The 14,164-nt window shown below is 47.7% G+C and overlaps 2 protein-coding genes across 4 annotated transcripts in view; one reads left to right on the top strand and one right to left on the bottom strand.

Annotated features, from left to right (window-relative positions):
- Nucleotides 1-12,772, top strand: LOC106587815 (lysM and putative peptidoglycan-binding domain-containing protein 2). Its single transcript, XM_045709021.2, has 3 exons — nt 1-506; nt 1,836-2,191; nt 11,760-12,772. The coding sequence occupies exons 1-3, from the start codon at nt 255-257 to the stop codon at nt 11,809-11,811; spliced, it is 660 nt and encodes a 219-aa protein (XP_045564977.1). The 5' UTR covers nt 1-254; the 3' UTR covers nt 11,812-12,772.
- Nucleotides 12,773-14,032: 1,260 nt separating this feature from the next.
- Nucleotides 14,033-14,164, bottom strand: part of LOC106587169 (secretogranin-3) — a 54,353-nt gene continuing 54,221 nt past the window's right edge. For all 3 annotated transcript variants that reach the window (XM_045709010.2, XM_082969658.1, XM_045709009.2), the window contains one exon: nt 14,033-14,164. This exon is cut by the window's right edge and continues 1,425 nt beyond it. The gene's annotated coding sequence lies outside the window, so the exon portion shown is untranslated.

Here is a 14,164-nt window from a genome sequence, read left to right as displayed (position 1 = left end):
TTTACGTCTGCGACGTAAGTAAGTAACGACTCTCTGTGAGTGTCTGTCTGTGGCACCAAACAGCGAACGGCTCGGTTTTGCCTGACCTGAAATATGCCACATTCACACAGGATCGACATGTATCACCAAACTAGAAATGGCAATCTTCCCGCAGCCTGACTGAGTAAGATAGCCAGCCACTTGGCTACCTCCTAGCCCAGGTTAGCTGAGTGCAGTCGGCGCATCACGAACCAACAAGCAGCTACCGAGAGAAGATGGCGGAGTACTCGCCTGTCCTGCCGATGAGGGATGGTGGAGCAAGGTTTGGTATCGGACAGCCCATCTTTCCCCGGTCCCGGTCCGGTTCAGAATCCGATAGTGAACTGTCTCAGAGTCTGGCCCGAACCAAGATCCGGTCTTACGGGAGTACGGCTAGCGTCGCGGCTTCTCTCGGCGAGAAATACATAGAGCATCGGGTCACAGACAGCGACACTTTGCAGGGCATAGCCCTCAAATACGAAGTAACGGTAAGGTTATTACCTGACACACACACACACGTCTTGTGTGAATGTCTTGTGTGTTATGGTTGTGGATATTAAAATGTGAAATCTCATTCACGGCGCATTTGTTTTGATTAACTGTCATGCATGCGAGCATTTTATGGGACCACCTATTTGCTACGCTGTCGTATCATGGTCGCGAGTATAATAACATCAGAGATTGCAAGATTAACCTAGCATAGACCTACTACACGATTCAATTATTCTTAGATCCAAACATGTATGACTTACTCTCATGATACCTGAATGCAACGGACGGACTGGGCAGGCTTCGAACCAGAAACTTCAGTATCAGATGTCATCCCATTCAAGGCCTGAGCATCCCTACTCCACATTAGCTACATTGTTACGTTCGTTGGCATTAACAACATGGTCATCATGACTCATAACAGAATGTGCTACAGTGTAGCAATGTTGGCTACTGTCTCCATACCTGTAGGACACCAGTGCAATAGAATACTGGAACAAACAGGCTACACAAAGGTTCATGTGATCTTGTGTGAACAACTTCAGCCACATGCAGTGTTTGGTAGTCATCATTCCCATCTCTGTAGCTCACTGTCACCGATTGGTAGTCATCATTCCCATCTCTGTAGCTCACTGTCACCGATTGGTAGTCATCATTCCCATCTCTGTAGCTCACTGTCACTGATTGGTAGTCATCATTCCCATCTCTGTAGCTCACTGTCACCGATTGGTAGTCATCATTCCCATCTCTGTAGCTCACTGTTACCGATTGGTAGTCATCATTCCCATCTCTGTAGCTCACTGTCACCGATTGGTAGTCATCATTCCCATCTCTGTAGCTCACTGTCACCGATTGGTAGTCATCATTCCCATCTCTGTAGCTCACTGTCACCGATGACCATTGTGGACTACTCCAGTCCTGAAGGAGCACAGTGTGCTGGTTTCCTTTAATCTGGTGTGTTAGTGTTGTGGTGAAACAAACGCTTGCACACTGTGTCCCTCCAGGACTGGAGTAGCCCATCCCTGCCCTAGGGGCTTCTAGGAATGTCTGTCTTCCTGACAGACAATGTACTTCCTGACAGAGTACATTGCTCATCTCTCACCCAATAACAACATGTGTTACTACCTACATTTCAGTATTGATACTGTTGTTACTGCCTTGTGTTATTATAATCTTGTTACTATTGCTATTTATGTTATGACTGCTTTGTGACTGCAGTTATTGATACTGATGTTATTGCTTCGTTAACCTGTTATTAATACTGTTATTGTTTTGTTATACCAGGTTATTAATGTGTTATTACCGTTATGCCACATATATGATTCCAGATGGAGCAGATCAAGAGGACTAACAAGCTGTTCAGTAACGACTGTATCTTCCTGCGTAACACCCTCAACATCCCTGTGGTCTCAGAGAAGACCTCTCCCTTCAACGGCCTGTCTCTAGAGTCCCCCGACGGAGATCCCCAGGACCAGGACTTCAAGCCCCTGTGTGTGGGGCAGGACAGGGACACTGAGGAGGACCCCTCGCCGCCTCCGGCCCCTGGCCCTGGGGATAAGGACAGTAGTAGTTATAAACGGCCCCAGACAGAGGAGCTGTCGGCTCAAGACTTCCTGCACAGACTGGACTTGCAGATTAAACAGTCAAAGCAGGCAGCACGCAGGCTCAAAGAAGAGGAAGTGAGGTAAGAGTTGGAATACACCAATGTGGTGATAGCCAGTCACATGGGTTTCGTCCAAAATGGCACCTTAGTCCATATTTAGTACATAACTTTTTGAGCAGGGCCTATTTATTCATTTTTATTTAAGTTTTATTTAACTAGGCAAGTCAGTTAAGAACAGATTCTTATTTACAATGACAGCCTACCCCGGCCAAACCCTAACACGGACGACGCTGGGCCAATTGTCTGCCGCCCTATGGGACTCCCAATCACGGCCGGTTGTGATACAGCCTAGAATCGAACCAGGGTCTGTAGTGACGCCTCCAGCACTTAGACCGCTGTGCCACTCGGGAGCCTATAGTGCTCTACTTTTGACCATAGCCCTATGTTCGGAATAGGGTGCCATTTGAAATAGTGCACTATATAGGTAATAGTGTGCAATATCAGATTTGCCCCTGGCACACTCAGTGAACCACATTGAACTGAACAACTGAGTTAACAACCATTCACCGTATCCCTTCTGCATACCACAAGACATGTTCGCCCGCTAAGATAAAACCAATGAATCAGCTTGGGGTAGGTAACACAAATCCTCAAGTTTCACAAAGTGGTAGGAGCTAGCAGTGGTTTTCAGACTAGAAATTCAGACTAGTTGTTGTCCTTTAGCCAAGTCTTGTCTTAGTTAAAAGTTGCTTCGTCCAGGCGCATCACTCAAACCAGCAGTCAAATCAGCAGACTGCCTGTGAGCGAGACGTCGAATCAGAAAGCTGCCTGTGGAAGTGTGACGTCCTGCTTACGCAGATGCAGGTGACGGATGCCTGTCGGATTCTGAGTTCCCACTGGCCAGTGCCCCTCTCTCCTGGCCTGCGATTGGCTGCTAGTCATAAATGTTGAGTCATGCAGACTTCCTGCCAAACTGTGGGTGGTGAGGGGCTGAGATCAGGTGCGTGCGTGCGCGTGCGTGCGTGCGTGCGTGCGTGCGTGCGTGCGCACGCGTAGGAGGCAGAGACCAGAAGATGTTGTCTCTGCAGATTCCTTCACCCTGTGTGTGTGTGTGTGTGTGCGAGCGCACGCGTAGGAGGCAGAGACCAGAAGATGTTGTCTCTGCAGATTCCTTCACCCTGTGTGTGTGTACTGATGCGTCAGGAGAGAGAGATGTCCATCAACACTGTCTGGGTCTGATCCCAGCCCACCTGACTCTCAGTACAGCCTATCGGTTAAACCTCTCTTACTGCTCAGATTACATTCCAAACGGATGACCTTACACGACTGAGAGACAAGCAAACAACAAGCAATGACATGTTTTGTTTTTGCAGAGTAGTTTGTAGATCCCAGACTGAGAAAGAGAGGAAGAGTGAGATTGAAAGGGAAGACTGAAAGAGGGAGGGAGAGAGAGAAGTCCTCCGCCTATTCAACCATTTCAGATTTCAGGAGTGGCAAGGGGAGTAGGGGCATTTCGAGGGGAGTAGGGGCCTTTCAAGGGGAGTAGGGGTTCGAGGGGAGTAGGGGCCTTTCGAGGGGAGTAGGGGCCGTCTAGGGGAGTAGGGGCCTTTCGAGGGGAGTAGGGGCCGTCTAGTGGAGTAGGGTCTCTCTAGGGGGGTAGGGTCTCTCTAGTGGAGTAGGGTCTCTCTAGGGGAGTAGGGTCTCTCTAGGGGAGTAGGGTCTCTCTAGGGGGGGTAGGGTCTCTCTAGGAGGGTAGGGTCTCTGTAGTGGAGTACGGTCTCTCTAGTGGAGTAGGGTCTCTCTAGTGGAGTAGGGTCTCTCTAGTGGAGTAGGGTCTCTCTAGTGGAGTAGGGTCTCTCTAGGGGAGTAGGGTCTCTCTAGGAGGGTAGGGTCTCTGTAGTGGAGTACGGTCTCTCTAGTGGAGTAGGGTCTCTCTAGGGGAGTAGGGTCTCTCTAGTGGAGTAGGGTCTCTCTAGGGGGGTAGGGTCTCTCTAGGGGAGTAGGGTCTCTCTAGGGGAGTAGGGTCTCTCTAGGAGGGTAGGGTCTCTCTAGGGGGGTAGGTTCTCTCTAGTGGAGTAGGGTCTCTCTAGGGGAATAGGGTCTCTCTAGGAGGGTAGGGTCTCTCTAGGGGAGTAGGGTCTCTCTAGGAGGGTATGGTCTCTCTAGGGGAGTAGGGTCTCTCTAGTGGAGTAGGGTCTCTCTAGTGGAGTAGGGTCTCTCTAGGGGAGTAGGGTCTCTCTAGGAGGGTAGGGTCTCTCTAGGGGGGTAGGGTCTCTCTAGGGGGGTAGGGTCTCTCTAGTGGAGTAGGGTCTCTCTAGGGGGGTAGGGTCTCTCTAGGGGGGTAGGGTCTCTCTAGGGGGTGTAGGGTCTCTAGGAGGGTAGGGTCTCTCTAGGGAGTTAGGGTCTCTCTAGAAGGGTAGGGTCTCTCTAGTGGTGTAGGGTCTCTCTAGGGGGGGTAGGGTCTATTTGGAATTCAGCATAAGTCAGGCCTGAGCTTGTCTCGCTGACTATGCGTGCTGAGACAGTCACGTCTGTGAAGATCGGCAAGTTGGCTGGCATGTGCACACTAATGCACGCACTCTCTCCACACACACACACACACACACACACACACACACACACACACACACACACACACACACACACACACACACACTATTTAAGTTAGAGGAACTGCCAAGTCAGTCCTGAGTCACGCTGGCAGCAGCTGCGGTCTCTCCCTGGCTAGGCCTGGGGCTGTATCCACAAAGTGTCTCAGAGTAGGAGTGCTGATCTAGGATCAGTTTAGCCTTTTAGATCACAGTGAATAAGGCTGACCATATGCTTCCCAGTTGAAACCGTTCCTGCATATATTGTGACTACATTTTGGTTCATTTTGGTTCGTTTTGTTGTTATGCAGGTTATTTTTCGTCTGTTTGAGCACACAACGTTTTTTCTTCGGTAGCTGAAGTCTACGATCCTTCGTTGGTGATTGGTCAACAGTGCGGATTCTTCAATTAAGTGTTTGTTGTCATTCGACGACAGGCAACTAGTTTTCATGCACATTTTGTTCACATGAGAAATACTGTACCAGATAATACTGTATCTTAGTTAGTTAAAATTGCGCCACTGAGACCTCGGCAAAAACGTCAACTAAGAAATCTGTAATTCATTTTATCTAAGATTAATTCAGACTATTTTGAGGACGTGTACTTGCTGCTACAGTGTATCAAGAGGGACAAACAGTAATATAGATGCTTTTCTTGTTTTTAAGGCGAAGGTATTTTAAGGGAGTATGCAAGAACAGACGTTCACTTCACCTAGCTGAGTTCTGCTAGGAGCAAACTCAACCTATGTATGTGGACGCCTGTAGAGGGGGAACTAACCCTATAGCACCACGCCTACTCTGAGAACGTTGGTGCCTACGGCCCCAGAGGGTTGATGCCTACTCTGAGAACGTTGGTGCCTACTCTGAGAACGTTGGTGCCTACGGCCCCAGAGGGTTGATGCCTACGGCCCCAGAGGGTTGATGCCTACGGCCCCAGAGAGGGTTGGCGCCTACGGCCCCAGAGAGGGTTGGCGCCTACGGCCCCAGAGAGGGTTGGCGCCTACGGCCCCAGAGAGGGCTGGCGCCTACGGCCCCAGAGAGGGCTGGCGCCTACGGCCCCAGAGAGGGCTGGCGCCTACGGCCCCAGAGAGGGCTGGCGCCTACGGCCCCAGAGAGGGCTGGCGCCTACGGCCCCAGGTCTCTAAGGAGACCATAACCTGATCAACCTACAGCTGGGCAGCGTTAAGGTTCAGTGCTCTGTGGTTTAACAGCTATGTTTGATACAGAGCTATGGATGAAAGAGATATACAGTTTGAAATATACACTGCTCAAAAAATAAAGGGAACACTAAAATAACACATCCTAGATCTGAATGAATGAAATAATCTTATTAAATACTTTTTTCTTTACATAGTTGAATGTGCTGACAACAAAATCACACAAAAATAATCAATGGAAATCCAATTTATCAACACATGGAGGTCTGGATTTGGAGTCACGCTCAAAATTAAAGTGGAAAACCACACTACAGGCTGATCCAACTTTGATGTAATGTCCTTAAAACAAGTCAAAATGAGGCTCAGTAGTGTGTGTGGCCTCCACGTGCCTGTATGACCTCCCTACAACGCCTGGGCATGCTCCTGATGAGGTGGCGGATGGTCTCCTGAGGGATCTCCTCCCAGACCTGGACTAAAGCATCCGCCAACTCCTGGACAGTTTGTGGTGCAACGTGGCGTTGGTGGATGGAGCGAGACATGATGTCCCAGATGTGCTCAATTGGATTCAGGTCTGGGGAACGGGCGGGCCAGTCCATAGCATCAATGCCTTCCTCTTGCAGGAACTGCTGACACACTCCAGCCACATGAGGTCTAGCATTGTCTTGAATTAGGAGGAACCCAGGGCCAACCGCACCAGCATATGGTCTCACAAGGGGTCTGAGGATCTCATCTCGGTACCTAATGGCAGTCAGGCTACCTCTGGCGAGCACATGGAGGGCTGTGCGGCCCCCCAAAGAAATGCCACCCCACTCCATGACTGACCCACTGCCAGACCGGTCATGCTGGAGGATGTTGCAGGCAGCAGAACGTTCTCCACGGCGTCTCCAGACTCTGTCACGTCTGTCACATGTGCTCAGTGTGAACCTGCTTTCATCTGTGAAGAGCACAGGGCGCCAGTGGCAAATTTGCCAATCTTGGTGTTCTCTGGTAAATGCCAAACGTCCTGCACGGTGTTGGGCTGTAAGCACAACCCCCACCTGTGGGCGTCGGGCCCTCATACCACCCTCATGGAGTCTGTTTCTGACCGTTTGAGCAGACACATGCACATTTGTGGCCTGCTGGAGGTCATTTTGCAAGGCTCTGGCAGTGCTCCTCCTGCTCCTCCTTGCACAAAGGCGGAGGTAGCGGTCCTGCTGCTGGGTTGTTGCCCTCCTACGGCCTCCTCCACGTCTCCTGATGTACTGGCCTGTCTCCTGGTAGCGCCTCCATGCTCTGGACACTACGCTGACAGACACAGCAAACCTTCTTGCCACAGCTCGCATTGATGTGCCATCCTGGATGAGCTGCACTACCTGAGCCACTTGTGTGGGTTGTAGACTCCGTCTCATGCTACCACTAGAGTGAAAGCACCGCCAGCATTCAAAAGTGACCAAAACATCAGCCAGGAAGCATAGGAACTGAGAAGTGGTCTGTGGTCCCCACCTGCAGAACCACTCCTTTATTGTTGTCTATTCCATTTGCACAACAGCATGTGAAATTTATTGTCAATCAGTGTTGCTTCCTAAGTGGACAGTTTGATTTCACAGAAGTGTGATTGACTTGGAGTTACATTGTGTTGTTTAAGTGTTCCCTTTATTTTTTTGAGCAGTATAGTTTTAATATAGTTTTGAAGCTATGGAGTAAAGCAAGCTTTACATGATCTGAGACTTGGTAGTGGAAACTGGGTTAGATATTCTGCAGCTGAGTACAGTTATAGTTGGTAACAGGCAGTCTGTGCTGTCACTCTGAGACACACACACCTGCTGGTCTAATTGGAATGTGGGTTGCCGTGGTGCCTGAATTAGTGTGAATAATTGATGAACAATGCTCTGGGAGCAGTATGGTGCTCAGGACACACGGTGCTCAGGTCACAGCAGCAGACTGACCTACTCACTAATATCTAATGGTTAAGGTGCTTCCTCTCCTTGTCACCTCCACCTCTCCTTCCTGTCCACCTCTCCTTCCTTTCCACCTCTCCTTCCTTTCCACCTCTCCTTCCTGTCCACCTCTCCTTCCTGTCCACCTCTCCTTCCTGTCCACCTCTCCTTCCTGTCCACCTCTCCTTCCTGTCCACCTCTCCTTCCTGTCCATCTCTCCTTCATCTCCACCTCTCCTTCATCTCCACCTCTCCTTCATCTCCACCTCTCCTTTCTGTCCACCTCTCCTTTCTGTCCACCTCTCCTTTCTGTCCACCTCTCCTTTCTGTCCACCTCTCCTTTCTGTCCACCTCTCCTTTCTGTCCACCTCTCCTTTCTGTCCACCTCTCCTTTCTGTCCACCTCTCCTTCATCTCCACCTCTCCTTCCTGTCCACCTCTCCTTCATCTCCATCTCTCCTTTCTGTCCATCTCTCCTTTCTGTCCATCTCTCCTTTCTGTCCATCTCTCCTTTCTGTCCATCTCTCCTTTCTGTCCATCTCTCCTTTCTGTCCATCTCTCCTTTCTGTCCATCTCTCCTTTCTGTCCATCTCTCCTTTCTGTCCATCTCTCCTTTCTGTCCATCTCTCCTTTCTGTCCATCTCTCCTTCATCTCCACCTCTCCTTCATCTCCACCTCTCCTTCATCTCCACCTCTCCTTCATCTCCACCTCTCTTTCATCTCCACCTCTTTCATCTCCACCTCTCCTTCCTGTCCACCTCTCTCATCTCCACCTCTCCTTCCTGTCCATCTCTCCTTCCTGTCCATCTCTCCTTCATCTCCACCTCTCCTTCCTGTCCACCTCTTTCATCTCCACCTCTCCTTCCTGTCCACCTCTCTCATCTCCACCTCTCCTTCCTGTCCACCTCTCTCATCTCCACCTCTCCTTCCTGTCCACCTCTCTCATCTCCACCTCTCCTTCCTGTCCACCTCTCTCATCTCCACCACTCCTTCCTGTCTACCTCTCTGTCCTCTCCACCTCTCCACCTAAGGGAGAGAGGGAGTGATGATGATAATAAGGGAGAGAGGGAGTGATGATAATAAGGGAGAGAGGGAGTGTGGCAGTGATCAGTCTAACCCTTATTCATCCCAGCCCTCACACCTCTAATAGGAATGGATCATCTCCATGGGAGGGTTGACACACTGAGGCCGGCGCACCATGTGGCTTCTCATTCTCTGTCTACCTCGTTACATTTCGTTACATCAGTCTGGTTCTGTATGGTACTGTGTGGTTAGTAACAGTATAGTTATCAGTCTGGTTCTGTATGGTACTGTGTGGTTAGTAACAGTATAGTTATCAGTCTGGTTCTGTATGGTACTGTGTGGTTAGTAACAGTATAGTTATCAGTCTGGTTCTGTATGGTACTGTGTGGTTAGTAGTAGCAGTATAGTTATCAGTCTGGTTCTGTATGGTACTGTGTGGTTAGTAACAGTATAGTTATCAGTCTGGTTCTGTATGGTACTGTGTGGTTAGTAACAGTATAGTTATCAGTCTGGTTCTGTATGGTACTGTGTGGTTAGTAACAGTATAGTTATCAGTCTGGTTCTGTATGGTACTGTGTGGTTAGTAACAGTATAGTTATCAGTCTGGTTCTGTATGGTACTGTGTGGTTAGTAACAGTATAGTTATCAGTCTGGTTCTGTATGGTACTGTGTGGTTAGTAGTAGCAGTATAAATATCAGTCTTGTTCTGTATGGTACTGTGTGGTTAGTAGCAGTATAGTTATCAGTCTGGTTCTGTATGGTACTGTGTGGTTAGTAGCAGTATAGTTATCAGTCTGGTTCTGTATGGTACTGTGTGGTTAGTAACAGTATAGTTATCAGTCTGGTTCTGTATGGTACTGTGTGGTTAGTAACAGTATAGTTATCAGTCTGGTTCTGTATGGTACTGTGTGGTTAGTAACAGTATAGTTATCAGTCTGGTTCTGTATGGTACTGTGTGGTTAGTAACAGTATAGTTATCAGTCTGGTTCTGTATGGTACTGTGTGGTTAGTAACAGTATAGTTATCAGTCTGGTTCTGTATGGTACTGTGTGGTTAGTAACAGTATAGTTATCAGTCTGGTTCTGTATGGTACTGTGTGGTTAGTAGTAGCAGTATAAGATTATCAGTCTGGTTCTGTATGGTACTGTGTGGTTAGTAGTAGCAGTATAAATATCAGTCTGGTTCTGTATGGTACTGTGTGGTTAGTAGCAGTATAGTTATCAGTCTGGTTCTGTATGGTACTGTGTGGTTAGTAACAGTATAGTTATCAGTCTGGTTCTGTATGGTACTGTGTGGTTAGTAACAGTATAGTTATCAGTCTGGTTCTGTATGGTACTGTGTGGTTAGTAACAGTATAGTTATCAGTCTGGTTCTGTATGGTACTGTGTGGTTAGTAACAGTATAGTTATCAGTCTGGTTCTGTATGGTACTGTGTGGTTAGTAACAGTATAGTTATCAGTCTGGTTCTGTATGGTACTGTGTGGTTAGTAACAGTATAGTTATCAGTCTGGTTCTGTATGGTACTGTGTGGTTAGTAACAGTATAGTTATCAGTCTGGTTCTGTATGGTACTGTGTGGTTAGTAGTAGCAGTATAAATATCAGTCTGGTTCTGTATGGTACTGTGTGGTTAGTAGTAGCAGTATAAATATCAGTCTGGTTCTGTATGGTACTGTGTGGTTAGTAGTAGCAGTATAAATATCAGTCTGGTTCTGTATGGTACTGTGTGGTTAGTATAGCAGTATAGATATCAGTCTGGTTCTGTATGGTACTGTGTGGTTAGTAGTAGCAGTATAAATATCAGTCTGGTTCTGTATGGTACTGTGTGGTTAGTAGTAGCAGTATAAATATCAGTCTGGTTCTGTATGGTACTGTGTGGTTAGTAGTAGCAGTATAAATATCAGTCTGGTTCTGTATGGTACTGTGTGGTTAGTAGTAGCAGTATAAATATCAGTCTGGTTCTGTATGGTACTGTGTGGTTAGTAGTAGCAGTATAAATATCAGTCTGGTTCTGGCACCAGGTCTATCTTTACTCTGGAGTCTGTGAGGAAACAGAGGAGCGTGCCTCTTGTTGGAGCAAACACACTGTATGACTAGGGTTTGAGTCTGACACACACACACACACACACACACACACACACACACACACACACACACACACACACACACATTTGTGGTCTGAGATGGCTTTAGTTAGCAAACACCCAGCTTATATGGTCTGTATGCAAATAGAGGGAATTCACTGGATGTTATGTTTGTGTGTGTTAATGACTTGTGTGTTTTATTTCGTTTTATTAGTCACATGTACAGAATACACATGGTATACACCGTCCAATTAAATGCTTACCAGCAGGTTCCTTCTGGACAATGCAACAACAATAAGAAATGAGAAAATATGAGAATAGGAACATAAAGTAAATGTGTCAGTAGAATAAACATGTAAACATCAGTATAATATAGGAAGGGATCAATAGTCTAATATTACATGTGTTTTGGGGAAGGGGGGATTGGGGGGGCAAGTGTTTAAATGATGCAGTATTTAGCAATAATAACAGTCTGGTAGCAGCAGGTGTGATGTGTGTGTGGATGAGTGTATATCTGTGTGAGTGTGGATGAGTGTATATCTGTGTGGGATGAGTGTATATCTGTGTGGGATGAGTGTATGTCTGTATGGGTATGAGTGTATATCTGTGTGGGTGTGAGTGTGGGTGAGTGTATATCTGTGTGGGTGTGAGTGTGGATGAGTGTATATCTGTGTGGGTGTGAGTGTGGATGAGTGTATATCTGTGTGGGATGAGTGTATGTCTGTTTGGGTATGAGTGTATATCTGTGTGGGTGTGAGTGTGGGTGAGTGTATATCTGTGGGTATGAGTGTGGATGAGGTGCGGAAAGTCTGCATGTGGTCAGTCCAGTTTAAGTGTGTGTTGATATGTGTGTGCGTGCTAACATGTGTGTTCTTTTTGTTCACAGGGACAGTGAAGAGGAATACACACTTCCTGTTTCATCATACCAGGAGATCTAAAGGACACACTCGTTTACCTGAAGCCCTGATTAACACCCATCCATCCACCCACCCACAAATCCACCCATCACTGCTTCCTGCCTTTCCCTTCCTGTATCTCTCTTTTACCAAACCATGACACGGGATGTCATGTCTAAGTGTTTGAACTGAGGATTCATCCTTTGCCTTTTTAATATTAGTATCATACATTGTATAATTGGTATTCTTCTGGTTTTGTACTGTTCAACTGCTGTCAATCATCTGAACACTCATCTACTCACTACAAGTCTACATGCTGCTGCTGTACAGAATAACCCTCTGGTCTGTGTATACCACACACACACATACATACACAGGAAACACACAGGTGTGTTTGGGGGATTAGTTCGATACTGGCTTTTACCCTAACTCTGATGATCCAATCCCTCCTAGAATAGCATCAGTCCACTAGATGGATGGATAGATGGATGGAGAAGCCTCCAGTATTACCTCCTCTTCCTACTCCTCTCTTCTTCCTCCTCTCTTCTTCCTCCCCTCTTTTCCTCCTCCTCTCCTCCTCCTCTGCTCGTTCTCTCTTCCTCCTCCTCTTCCTCTCCTCCTCACCACCTCTCTTCTTCCTCCTCTCTTTCTCCTCCTCCTCAGTGTTTGAAACTAGGGTGCGTCCATAATGGCAGCCTATTTATACCCCACATTGTGTGCATCCCAAATGGCTCCCTATTCCCTATGTAGTGCACTACTTTTGACCAGGGCCCGTAGGGTTCTCTACTTTTGACCAGGGCCCGTAGGGTTCTCTACTTTTGACCAGGGCCCGTAGGGTTCTCTACTTTTGACCAGGGCCCGTAGGGTTCACTACTTTTGACCAGGGCCTGTAGGGTTTTGGTCAAGGGTAGTGTATAACATAGAGAATAGGGTGCCATTTTGGATGTATCCCTCAACTGAATTCTCACCAGAAGCTGTGGGTGGGAGGGGTGGTGAAGCTGTGGATGGGAGGGGTGGTGAAGCTGTGGGTGGGAGGGGTGGTGAAGCTGTGGATGGGAGGGGTGGTGAAGCTGTGGGTGGGAGGGGTGGTGAAGCTGTGGGTGGGAGGGGTGGTGAAGCTGTGGGTGGGAGGGGTGGTGAAGCTGTGGGTGGGAGGGGTGGTGAAGCTGTGGGTGGGAGGGGTGGTGAAGCTGTGGATGGGAGGGGTGGTGAAGCTGTGGGTGGGAGTGGTGGTGAAGCTGTGGGTGGGAGGGGTGGTGAAGCTGTGGGTGGGAGGGGTGGTGAAGCTGTGGATGGGAGGGGTGGTGAAGCTGTGGGTGGGTGGGGTGGTGAAGCTGTGGGTGGGAGGGGTGGTGAAGCTGTGGGTGGGTGGGGTGGTGAAGCTGTGGGTGGGAGGGGTGGTGAAGCTGTGGGTGGGAGGGGTGGTGAAGCTGTGGGTGGGTGGGGTGGTGAAGCTGTGGGTGGGAGGGGTGGTGAAGCTGTGGGTGGGTGGGGTGGTGAAGCTGTGGGTGGGAGGGGTGGTGAAGCCTTTTAAATGTTTTGTTTACCTGTTTAGAAGCATTCATTGGTGACATAAAGGGAAAGCTCTTTTTGAAGTGTGAATGTGCTGTTGTTTTTAAGTGTGTGAAATACTGTACAAATTAAACCATGGCTGAGTTTTAATGTGCTTTTTTTTCTTGATTTTTGAGGATGAATAAATGCAACTTTAAAACAGACTTCTCTTGGTTGCCTAGTTGTTTTTGTTGATGATAAATGTCGTTGTACATTTTACTGAGTTCCGCTCCTCTAGTCTCGTGTGGCATCCTTCCAAATGTCATCTGGTTGACTGGACTGTGAGGTGAGAAGCCTGGGCCTCTGAGGCTACCCACACCTCTGATAGTTGAATGTTTCAAGAAAGAACAATTGAACATGTTGAACAGCTTCATGTGTTTCCATTGGATCAGAGAGGATAGATGTAACTATACGGGGAATCATCTGGAATGTGACTCAATATTCATATTTATGCCTTTCTTCTTGATATCTTCTAGTAGCAACAGCTCTCTCTCTCTCGATCAATAACCATATTGACTGAAAATCCTGCCTCTTAATGTCAGGTAGCAACATGAGGAACTACATTGTCTCACACAAAGTTTACATCCCAAATAGCACCCTATTCCATATTAAGGCCCATAAGGCTGGTCAGAAGTAGTGCACATTATAGGGAATTTGGTGCCATTTGGGAAGAAGCTTTTGATATTCTCTTTACTGGAGTCAACTACACATATAAAGAATGGCAATGTTTTAATTGCTTTTACATTATAGGAAAAAACATCACAAATATTTACATTTAAAAATACTTCATTTTGTGTCTCTAGAGTGGTAGTATACATGTTGAATATACTGAGACATATAGAAG

Source organism: Salmo salar, chromosome 26 (assembly GCF_965601325.2).
Source record: "Salmo salar chromosome 26, fSalSal1, whole genome shotgun sequence".
NCBI lineage: Eukaryota > Metazoa > Chordata > Actinopteri > Salmoniformes > Salmonidae > Salmo > Salmo salar.
The sequence above is the reverse complement of the archived record's forward strand: the minus strand, read 5'-3'. Positions and strand labels throughout refer to the sequence as shown.